The sequence below is a fragment of the Sprattus sprattus genome, assembly GCF_963457725.1.
Source record: "Sprattus sprattus genome assembly, chromosome: 4".
Taxonomy (NCBI): Eukaryota; Metazoa; Chordata; class Actinopteri; order Clupeiformes; family Clupeidae; genus Sprattus; species Sprattus sprattus.
Genome location: NC_137923.1, coordinates 26,897,364 through 26,909,863, shown reverse-complemented (window position 1 = coordinate 26,909,863; position 12,500 = coordinate 26,897,364). Strand labels below are relative to the sequence as shown.

The 12,500-nt window shown below is 43.0% G+C and overlaps 1 protein-coding gene across 1 annotated transcript in view; it reads right to left on the bottom strand.

Moving 5' to 3' along the window:
• The window catches only part of LOC308363283 (receptor-type tyrosine-protein phosphatase mu-like), a gene marked incomplete at both ends in the record, with an annotated part of 177,696 nt that overhangs the window by 129,440 nt on the left and 35,756 nt on the right, over positions 1-12,500 (bottom strand). The window contains 2 exons of the mRNA XM_080836087.1: positions 867-945; positions 6,065-6,339. Of these exons, the coding sequence (XP_080692213.1) occupies positions 867-945; positions 6,065-6,339 (354 nt within the window). The remainder of the gene's footprint in view (positions 1-866; positions 946-6,064; positions 6,340-12,500) is intronic.

The following is a 12,500-nucleotide window of genomic DNA, read 5'->3' as shown; positions in this document are numbered from 1 at the left end:
TGTAGGTGTATGTGGGTGGGTGTGAGTCCATGTGTGTTTGTGTGCTTCTGTGCTGTTTTGGTGTTTTTGTGTGTGTGTGTGTGTGTGTGTGTGTGTGTGTGTGTGTGTGTGTGTGTGTGTGTGTGTGTGTGTGTGTGTGTTTGCGAGCGTGTGTGTGGGTATCGGTTTGCTTTTGCTGCCAGCACCTGCATCTTGTCTAAACTCTGAGTTGGCATAGCCATAGCCATAAGCCATAGAGCTTAAACAAGCATACTTTAGGCTCTCAATAACTGTGTGGGATTTAGCATCTGGATGTGATATCTGTGTGCAAAAACATTGAGGAAAAAGAGGATATATTTTTCCATCTGAAATGCAAATGTTGTATTTATTCAGATGTATTTTCCTGTACGAGTGTCTCACTTTAGCCTATTTCAGGCTTCTATCTCATTCCTTCTCTTTCTCTTGTGCCTGTAGGCCTCACTAAGGATCTCTTTTTTACCTCTTTTATATGTGCTACTGTTCCCACTGTTTGTCTTCACGTTCCCTGCCTCTCCTTCGTCCCCCTCTCCCACACTGGTCTCTATTCCAGTCTATAACTCTCTATAACCCATCATTTATTTTCATTCAATTCTTTTTGCCGGCTCAGCATCAATCTCAACCTAATTCAACACCGCCACTTTCTACTATCAGTCTGCATTTTAAGGTTGTATGCACGTAAACTACAAGCCTATGAACTGTGTGTCAGCGTTTGTGAGACATGAAGCGAAAAAGCGAGTCTGATAGAGACTAACAAACAGAGCAGTGTGTGTGTGTGTGTGTGTGTGTGTGTGTGTGTGTGTGTGTGTGTGTGTGTGTGTGTGTGTGTGTGTGTGTGTGTGTGTCCTTACTGCATTGATGTCCTAGGATAACCACATTCTTAATTGCAATCAGGCCATTGCGTCCAGAGGTGACGACCTCAAACACGATCTGGAAGACAGAAGGAAAAACAACTCTACAATTTTGTTTTGCAAATTAAAAACGGACCCTTTAATGAGTGGGCTCAAAATGTTAAGGGGAACTTTAACTGAAATACAGAATAAAATCAAAACATGCTCTTTATCAATACAAACCATGCAAATAGGGAATTCATCCCCAATATTTCACTCAAGATTTCCTTCTTGAATGCTCAAAATTTGCATTAAATAGCTGGATGGAAACCCAGCGATTTGCTTCTATAAATATAAACATGTCCACATGTATATTGACACACACACACACACACGCACGACACACACACACACACACACACACACACACCACACACACCCACACTAACAAACACACACACACACACACTAGGGCTGAACGATTTATTGCATTTGCGGTTTAATCGCGATATGATGAGACGCGATTTTCAAACCGCAACTTAAATAAAAACCGCGATTAAAAAAAAAAAACAGAGGCGATTCTCCATATTAAAAGTCATTGTAGCGCCCCAATTTTCAAAGCTATTATTTTAAGGTAAAACTGCTTATCCTAACCCTAACACTGAAGTACAATTACTGCATAAGGCTAATTTAAAAAGTGCATGCCTTGTGTTAAATAACTTAAATGCACAGTGGCAAAGCCACCGATTTGATTTGTTTCTGTAATGAGCAGTTAAATACAAATGTAAAATGTGGGAAAGAATATGTCACACTAAATGTATCTAATATTGTGTCATATTTAAATCATTCAGTACGTTTTGTTGGAGAAAAAAAGAGGATAACATTTTTAAAAATCGCATATCGAATCGCAATCGCAATATTTTGGGGAAAAATCGCAATTAGATTATATTCCCAAATCGTTCAGCCCTAACACACACTCAAACCACAGGAGAGGAAGAGGAATGGCCATATGCCCCAAAGACGGGAGTGGCACTGCCCGCAAACCTCTCATCAGGATTCCAAACACTCAACACACCCACATGCACATGTCAGCCCTATCTCACGCTCACAGTCATATACACACACAAAACAGACACACCCGCATTCTTGCCATTCCACCCTCTGTCTATATTTATTCTGTACTGGTTAGGGCAATTAGCAAATGGAAGACTCTGCAGTTGAGGGTATGTGTCTGTCACTCTCACTAAGCAACACACACATAGTCCTACAATCTGCAAATGCAGTCAAACAGACATCCAGTTCAGAGCAAGCACACAGCTGCTATCTGGGGCACATTACACCTGAGGCTGGCTTCACCAGAAAGGTATAAACCTGGCCATAGGCCAGATCAGGTGAAACTTTCTGAGCCATATCAGGGCCACTGTAACCATGCCAATAAATACAAACATTTATGTGACGGCCGCCAGGCCTTGCTTGTGATTGTCTGCAGGTGTCATCCCGATTAGGACTGAGGTGGGCGGGGTCGCTTAGGACGTGGCCTATATCTGCTTCCCGGTTCCGCCGCTCTGCAGCTTTGCGCCTTGCTGCTGCCTGCTTCTAACTGCTGCTGTTATTTGTGTTTATCTTTACTTGGTGTAACATGCAACATGCACACAGTATATTACCTACACGCAACAGTCGTTCGCACCACACTACTGATTACTGATCGCCTCCTGCCTACTCGTTAGTCCAGTCGTTTGTCATTTCTGTCGTTTTCGTTTGGTTTATGAAATAAACCTTAGATATTGATAAAGAAAGCTACGTCTCCATCCTCCCTTACTTTATGGTTTCCCTAGACCAGGGCTGCCCAATTTGGGGCCCCCGCGCTCCGGTCAGAATTATAGTTAGAACGTCATTTGTTAGACAGCATTTTAACCCATTTTTAACAGGGTCTCTGTTTCAACGTCATATTTAACTAAGACTGGTTGCAGTTCACTGCTTGGCCACAGTTTTAACATGGTTTCAGATGGGTCAAGGGGGGCGCTATTGACCTTTTGTCAATACAGATCCATATCTATGGTTATCTTGTTGCTATGCTAGCTAACTAGCTAGCTTTTACCTTAACCTTAAACGATTTAAATGGAAGAGCTCCGTTTGCATGAAATGATAGCTAGGTATCTAGCTGATGTTTTAGTCTTCTCAACTTACATGTATAATGGGAAAAGGTAGAACAAGTTCATTCATGTGTTCAAATTCACACATGTCAACACGAGTTTAGCAACTGCCAACTGTAAGTAGGCTACCTTACTTATGTTTGTGTAAAGAATGTTGAAATGAAATATGAAATCAACCAGTAGTCAATGTGCAAGCTCTCTCTCTCTCTATCTGAGTTGGGGCAGTCTGTCCTTCAGTTGAGGTCAAGGCATGATGCTCTCTTGCTACAAGTTTCACCTGTTCGTGTTGGCTTAACAAATGTTTGTGGAGGTAGCCTTTGGAGTCAAGTGCTGTCACGGCGCTTGTTTCCACGGCACAGCTTACACGTAACTGTTATATCTTTCTCTTTTGACGGATACAAATAGAATGGAGTATTTCCATCCAAACATCAGTAGTCACTCTTGTTGCCTGCAATCATGTTTATTAGCCTTTAACTTGCTGTTAGTTGATTGGCCATTATATAAGTCTCCTACCTATCTTCCCTGTGTATACTAATAGATTACATTAAATTAGTATGATATGTTAATAAATGTTTCTTTTTTTAACCTGAAGCAAATGTTATCTTTCCCCATTATTTTCGTCTTGGAGTATACCAGAATGCTTAATTTACATGTTAAAATAACAAAAAAATCTGGGGGGGATACCCCCGGACCCACCTACAGGGGCTTGGTTTGTCACCTTTTTTAGCCCTTCTTAGTTTGCAGGTAAGAATATTAATGGTAATGTTAATTGGGTACACATATGCACTACATTTCAATATAATGGGACCTGACCTAACATGAAACTCTGGTTTTGGCCCGCGGCCCTCCACTCCGATTAATATTTGGCCCCTGACAAGAAAGAATTTGGGCACCCCTGCCCTAGACCATAACATTAACTTTACAGGCCTACCTATACCTGAAATGAACTTTATTTTGTGCATCAATTGTGCAGTCCTGTCTTGCAACTGGTATTTCGTTGTTAGTTGAAGCCTGTTAAAACACTGTGTTCTAGACGAACAGTATGGGCCTGTTCTCATCCAAACTCATCTCCTCTTTCCTGAGCCAAAACACATGAGGCATCTCAGAGGGCATATCATCCCGCTGTAGAATCCTTCAGACAGTGCTGTAATTACCTTGTACTGCGTGACTGATGAAGAACACAACACAAATATCTTGGTGGTGGCATCTTCAGTAGCGCTTAATTTACAGGAAATGAGAAGGCTGCACTTAGACCTTGTCAGAAGTCTTGACGCCCCCACACCATTATAATTCTCTCGTTTTTGAGCGTCAGCCAACAAACTGACTAATGACTCTGTGTGGCTAATTAGTGGCCTCAGTGGGCTGATGGAGGCAGAGCAGTGTTTGATATGAACACACTGTAATTTTCAACATTTCTGTGTGTGAAGGGAGACTGGCAGAAAGGGCAATGAAACTGTGTTTATGCAAACGGCAACAACAAACAAACTCGTTATTGGGTGGCTAAAAAGATTACAATTTCTTACACTGTGGTATCCATTTCCACAGCAGGAGCCTATCCCCATCAACCCAATAAATGTCTACAGAGACGCAATTGATCAAAACCTTCTCAAGGTGGCGTGGTGACTGCAATTACTACCGTTTACAGATTCAAAATAGAACAAATCAAGCCCATAATTACAGAATAATTCCCAAGTACCAGGTACCATGTTGCACTTTGACAATCATTTAGGCTACTAATTAAAAGCACCTATAATTAGCAGTGTTCTGCTAATAAGATGTAGCACTGAGGATTGCTCTGAAATTCCATTGAAAGCAGTCTATTTGGAAGGTCACATGACAGCAAATATGGTGAAACGTCTAGAAATTTCAAGACAGTATAGAACGGTTTTGTGATGAGGGACGTGCTTAGAAATTAGAAAATCTTCCAAACAGAATGCATGAAAAGCAAACAAATCAGAAAAGTCAAGCAAGTCCATCCCATAACATGAGCACCCCTCTGGAAACAAGGAATCAGCAGCCTTTAGAAATTGCTTTTAGCAAGGAACATTTTAGCTGCTATTTGGGGAGTGCCTGGAATGGCGGACATCCTGATTCCCACCCATGTATTTGCCACACAGTCCAAAAATAACTCTCTCCACATGAAATGAGTCTTGATAGTCTCAGTCGCAGTGTGCAATGGTCCGATGCCTCTGTTAACCATTGGTGTTAACAGAACAACAGATCTTGGGTGCAGGAATCATTGCAATCAACTGACCACCATGCTGGGGGGCTGTTGCCTTAGAAACCTTGTTCTTTCAAAGACCAGGTCATGGGTGAGAGAAAAAAGTGGCTTCTACCTCAGAGGTGTCATGCCTGCCAGGAATTCAAGAGAGGCCAAAAATGATGGGTTCTCTACAGAATAGATTATTATCATCATTATTATTATTACTCATGTCCTTAAAGTGGTAAAACCTATTACTTCATACACATACACAAATACTTACGTCTAACTGCATGCATGCACTCATATAATATCACAATCACCTTTCTAAAGCTACCCACATTTGGAGTTTTGAAGAGTGCTTTGCTATGTGAGAACTCACAAACCCACACACTAATAGTAGTCACACACTCAAGCACACACACATTGGTAGTTCAATCCAATCCTTCTATACTACTCTGTTATGTATCCGGGCCATAAAAGGCCTTCAAGTTTACATTTGACTAGATAACAAGTTCTCTGATCCTGCTTCTCATCGCCACCCCAGTTCCCTGTGTGGGGTCAAGGCCTCTCTCACCAGCTCACCCGCAGCGCGGCATGCCCAGTAATAAGCAGGCATGTGTGAAGGCACCGGGCTGCCACCTCCCCAGTGCCTCACACCCATCTGAGGTGAAAATAGGCATCAGTCCAGGAGGAGAGCCAAAAATAATGCCAACTATATGGATAATGACAGAGATGACTTGCTCCTGTAAGGTTTGGATCTTATTCCTCAAACTACCCTTTGGTGGAAGTCTTGCGGTTCCTGACAACAACATCCGACACTTCTGTTTTATGACATCAGACTGTGTCATCTTCACGTGTGTTACCTGGTAGAAGTTGGGCCAGTAAATGCTGATGGCCAGCTCCACCTGTGCCCAGCTGCGTGAGGGTGGGCCGGAGGTGTTCCACACGGGCATGCCCAGCGGGCTGCCGTTCTCCTTCACGTAGACGTTCAGGTGCCCTGGGCTGCTGCCCTCGCGGCCTGACACATAGTACTGGAAGAGCACGCAGTGGGTGTCGTTCTCCTTCAGCTGGGGAGAGAGCAACAAAGCCTTCTGCCCCCCAAAACGCCCCGATGTGTTCATCATCATGAAGGCAGAGCCTGGAGAGAGGAGAAGAAAACAAAAGAGAGAGAAAAAGAAAGGAAGACAGTGAGATAAATGCAGGGAGAGAGACATGGAGACAGTGTTTCAAGTCATGTCTTTTTGGGAGCCTGTTTGTTTACTTGGGGTAGTCGATAAATCTGTTTAGTTAGTCTAGATTTGAGATGAATTCATCACCACAAGAGGAACCATTCACCATTCACACTAGAGTTAGGATGCTTGCTGCTTATAGGGATTGCAGTGATCACATCCCCCATTCTACGGTAAAGTCACAAACATTTAAACACAAATCAATATGATTTAATCTGAGCTAAATATGTACATTTCATCATCCCTATACTGCTACTCACTACTGCAAGTAAACTGTAAACTGATGGACGAAACAAAGAGGGCAAGTATGACGCAAAAACAACACTTGGGGCTGAATTCCTCTGAAGAGAAAAACTTGTTTGCTATGGAACAAACAAAAAGATTGTTTCTGATTATTTCTTTGTTTTGGAAAACAAATGTCTCAGGTCATGTGTTAAGGCAGTCTGATTACTATAGTTACATGCTGTTAAATCCGGACAATAAAGAGAGAGAGACAGAGAGAGAGAGAGAGAGAGAGAGGGAGAGGGAGAGGGAGAGGGAGAGGGAGAGGGAGATAGACTGCAAGAGGGAGAGATAAATGATCAATTATTATTTGATGGCATTAAGGTTAATCTGATTGCCAACGCCGGCCAATAAGAATGTGAGCGGGTTGACCATTACAGAATATACTCCAGAGAAAATTCTACAGCTTGTGTAATCTATTTCATGCAGTAAATTCTATTGGCTTTTTCCCTGCCAGGTGTCCTGGGTGTTGGGAAGCAGACATGCACCCTCTGACTTCAAAGCCCAGTGCTAATCTGTGTCCCTCTGACAGAGCAGAACAGGATGACATTAGTTTTTACACACTCTGCTGGAAACACACATCTCTGGGGTAGCTCACTACACACTGGATACACACATCTCTGGGGTAGCTCACTACACACACTGGATACACACACGTGGAGTAGACACTCACTACACACACTGGATACACACATCTCTAGGGCAGCTCACTACACACACTGGATACACACACAGGGAGTAGACACCTGCTACGTACACATGGAGTAGACACTCACTACACACACTGGATACACACACGTGGAGTAGACACTCACTACAGACACTGGATACACACACTGGATACACACACGTGGAGTAGACACTCACTACACACACCTGGAGGAGTAGACGCTTACTACACCTAGTATTACAAAGCCAAACACACACACACCACTGCAGCTACAAACACAAACATTCACTCTTTCAAACAGAAACAAATACAGACAATCACTACATTGTCACACACACACACATATAGTATGCATGCATGTAGTCCACGCCTAGACCAGCCCCAGGCCAGCCTTTCCACCTGTTGAGGCATCAAGTGTTGAGTGGAAGCTGACCTGAGGACAGTTCACTAAGCACTAGAGACCTAATCAAGATGCCGGTTGCCCTTGAGCAAATCTGATCAGGTATATAATCCGTCCAACAAGACTTACACTGGATTAGTCCTTTATCAGAAGTTTTCCTAAAACATGCATGTGAACAAGTGGTGAATGGTTATATTCCTGGTTGGTGTACCCTTTGCTGTGTATAGGTATTGTGTGTGTGTGTGTGTGTGTGTGTGTGTGTGTGTGTGTGTGTGTGTGTGTGGATCTGTGTTCCTACTCCTCTTCATCCCATTAACAATGAATCTTAGCAGTTAGTAATGCTATCTATGAGTTTGGTGATATAAGGTGACATCACAGCTGTCTTTTGAACTTCACATACTTCCCAACCTACATGCTAATTGACTGAGAGCTGAATAAACTGCCCTATGACACACTCACACACAGAAAGAAATAATAATAATATTAACGATTAAAATTATATTACACTGTATTCATATTTGTTTGTTCATCTACGCACTACTCAATGTCTTAAAATATCCAACAATAGCCTGCTTTATGCCTACAGAGAGTGCGCCCGATCAAGATTCACTTTTAGGTATCCTTGAAGGAGAATTTGAGGATGAGTTATAGTTTGTGGAAGATCGTGAGAAAATAAGTACCCTATGGCTGATTTTGAAGATTTGTAAGCTATATTCCAACCCCACCAAATTTAAATGTAATATTTCGATTCTTTTTTACATCATTATGTTTTCCCCCAATCTCTCACCAACTTATGAGCTAGGCCTAGGCCCTACTGAATGCAGGCTACAATACGCTCTCTCTCTCTCTCTCTCTCTCTCTCGACCTGAGCGGACGTGTTTGTTGGAGCTGCTTGAGTGAGTGGAGCGCGTTGAGTGTGAATGCGACAGGTTTGCCGTCTGTGGCGTTCTCACTTTTCTAACTTTGTTTGACTGTTTGTACTGTGTCTTTTTGTAGTTATGTTTTGACCTTTAGGTTGTCTATTGATTTTGTGTCGTTCGCTGGTTTTCCCGGAGGTGCGTACCGGTTTTGCCGGGTACACGGCATCTCGGGGAAGAATGGATTTTGAATGTTTAACCCGCCAACATGGCATTAAAGTGGAGTCGTGGGTTAGTGTTGAGCAGTGCTCTCTATCTGTGGGAAGTTTAATTGGCCATGAACATGTAGTATCTGCATCAAGAATGAACAAAGCAATTGTTTTATTTTTGAGTTCAGTCGGAAAAACCCATGAGGTGATCCAAAATGGAGTTGTGATTGGGGGCGTAGTTACGTCCGTCTTTCCGCTTAGTAGTCCTTCGAGAAAAATTACTCTGTCAAACATTCCACCGTTTATCAAGGATGAGCTTATTGAACGTGAGTTATCGCGTTATGGTAAATTGGTATCCCCTATAAGAAAAATGCCCTTAGGGTGTAAGTCACCCCTTGTCAAACACATGGTGTCTTTTAGAAGACAGGTTTATATGGATTTAAAAAATGGCCAGGAGGACCTCGACCTTTCTTTAAAGTTTAAAGTGGATGGGTTTGATTATACTGTGTTTGCGACATCAGATTCCATGATGAAATGTTTTAGGTGTTGGAAAACAGGGCATCTAGCGAGAGCTTGCCCGGGAAAAAGAGAGGAAGATCGGGATCAGGATGCCGAGTCGACTGCAGCTGGATCTACGGATACCCCTGCTGACTCCCCCACATCGGTTCCACCTGCACCTGATTCCCTTGTTACAGACATCCCTGGCCCTGTCGTGTCGGACTGCCCAGCGCCTCCGGTTGGTGAGCCGGCCACGGGTGGGTCTGTTGTGACTGAGACTGGTGATACTGAACCGGTGGTGCTTGACCTGGCGGTGAAAGAGGCTGCTGCGGCAGGTTGTGAGGTGGCTGAGCTCATTTCCCTTGAGTCAGTCACAGACTCTTCTGGTCCTCCGGAAGAAAAGACTAAAAGATTTATGTCGGGTGTGGGGTCAGAGATGCCAACGGAGACAATGTTCAAACTACCTACAGCTTTAAGGAGAAAATTGCCGAACAGGAAGAAAATGAACACAACTTGGTCTCTATCTGATGAGGAGTACTTATCTGATTCCAGCCTGTCAGGTCATTCGTCTGATTCCAACTGGTCTGATTGTTCACAGACGGATAGCAGGTCCGTTGTCTACAAAGCGGAAGAAATTAGGAAATTGCTACAGGACTCGTATGGGAAGAGGGGGGTACTGGTGGAAGATTATTTCAAGGATAAGGTGCAGTTTATAAAAGATTCTAAATGCTTAATTAGAGCTGGAGCCTTTGATGAGGTTGAAGTATTTCGACTTAAAAAAAAAGTCGACGTGCTACGCAGGCAGCGCAACGCGCAGTTGAGTGCACTCTCATAGGTCGTGAGTCCCGAGGTGGGCGACAGGGGTTTATTCTGTCCGTAGAGGGAAACGATAAAGTATACTGTTTTCATGATTTGTTTCTGTTTAACCAAAAGGTACTTATTGAAGTCTGAATTTGTGTTTGTTTTTCTTTTTTTCTGTGGGTTGATAGTTGCAGTTGAGGTTTTTTGATGAAGTATGGTGCTGTCATGGAGCTCATTGTTTGGGGTTTCACTTTCATGACACATTTTCTTTTTTGCTCCTTTGAGGGAGTAGTTTATGTTTTTTTATGGTATTTTTGTGGTTTCATGAGGAACTGTGTATGAGAGGTTCTTGATTATGGTATCAATAAAGTTTTTTATAAAATCAAATCTCTCTCTCTCTCTCTCTCTCTCTCTCTCTCTCTCTCTCTCTCTCTCAATCTGAGCTGTCATTGCTCCCCTGACAAAGTGCAGTTTACGTTAGCGCCCAGCGCTAGCATTCATCCCAACAGGGTTATTATTAGTCCAATCTGGGCCACCTTCACCTTCACTTAAGGCCATGAGTGAGCACGCCAGCCAGGCTCCTGAATTTATTATAACTAATAAATTAACAATAGTAATACAAGTGCAGCCTCCTACTGACATGACACGGCCAGGCATCTCACAGGAAACACAAAGAGGTGGTGCAGCTGTGGCAGGGAGGTGGCAGAGTACAGAAAAGAGAGTGTTTGTGTGTGTGTGTGTGTGTGTGTGTGTGTGTGTGTGTGTGTGTGTGTGTGTGTGTGTGTGTGTGTGTGTGTATCTGTGGGAGCAACACAAACAGAAGGCTGAGAGTGGGAGAAGGCTGAGGAGCGGGTGGAATCTGTGTGCATTAGAGTGTGTCTGCAAGTGTGCCTGTGGTAAAGAGGGAAAGAGTGGAGCTGTGATTGTGTGCATGACAGTAAATGGTTGGGAATGTGCGTGCATGTTGGCATGACTGATGGAGTGAAACTGGATGTGTGTATTATTTAAAACAGTCAGTCCCCATCGTTCAGTAAAAATAACCAGACTAACTGCTACGCCAACCATGTCAAACTGGAATGTGAACAAACATTACCTCTCCAGTTTAAGGATGGTTCACATTCACAGACTGAAGATCACCTACAAATGACTTATTTCTTAATCGTTGTAATGCCTAGGACAAGGCACTGACTATATCAGTGTGTGCAGAAGTCTGTAGCTCTGCCTATGTGAAATGCATTATAAACACTTGGCCCAACAACCTGAGTTTTTAGAAATCAAAGCAGATTCACTGACGAAGGCCCTTTACATCACCTCTCCACCACAGGACTAATCAAGCCCTCAAGCTGTTGGGGCAGTGACCGCAGTATGGCCTTTCAACTGCACACACGAGAACAAGAAAGGCCGACATGGATTCTGTGAACGCCCACGCTCTGATTCACACCAAAGGTCACTGAGTTAGTGTTCATATAGAGAGGCAGAGTAATCTAGACTATTTTAAAGCAAGCAAGAAAGAAAGAAAGACATGAGATCTCCCTGAAGACACCAGAACTGGCACAACCAAATGCTGACACAGGGTTCTCCTGTTCCAAAGCTGTCGTTTCTTAATTACGGGAACATCAGTGATGAATCACCAGGTGTTTACAGACACCAACTGCTTATCCAGCCAAGGCCTTTCTATCAAACAGACTTCTTCAAACCACTAGTCTGGATCACAGCCAGGGCTTCAGACTCAGATGAGAAAACTCATAGCTGACTCTGAATTAAATACAGGCCAGATCAGATATAGCTTTTGCAAATTATGTCTGACCCATTAAGAGCCATCCATTATGCTTTCCACAGGCCATATAGCGTTAGTATAACGTCACACAGGAGTTAAACATCAGGCAGGGCCACTTCCCAATATAGTATGCATCCAACATGTTGATGACTGAGGTAACAATTAGCTATCTGACAAGCTACATTTGAAAGTAAGAGGATTTTATTTCATAAAAGAAGTTACCAGTTGGCCACTTTTTGGCCGCTTTGCTGTTGATGTCTGTGGCTGCAGTTATTCTGAGAGGAAAATAGGACTGAAAAGTCTCTGAAAGAGAGATGATTTTGTATTCACATCTCTTTCCAAGTAAGTGTGTTGTTACGTGTGTGATTTTTTTCATGTGATGACCCCAGAACACTGAAGAGGCTCATTACTGTTGAGCCTCCACAACTCTACAGCTCCCCACCTGCCTCTCCAGGTCTTAATTAATACCACACAGAAAGGTCATTCTAAAAAAGGAAGACATACAAATACAATTTTTCTTAGCAACTTCTAGAGTTATATGTGCTTACTGAAACAAATGTAACTTCATAAATGATA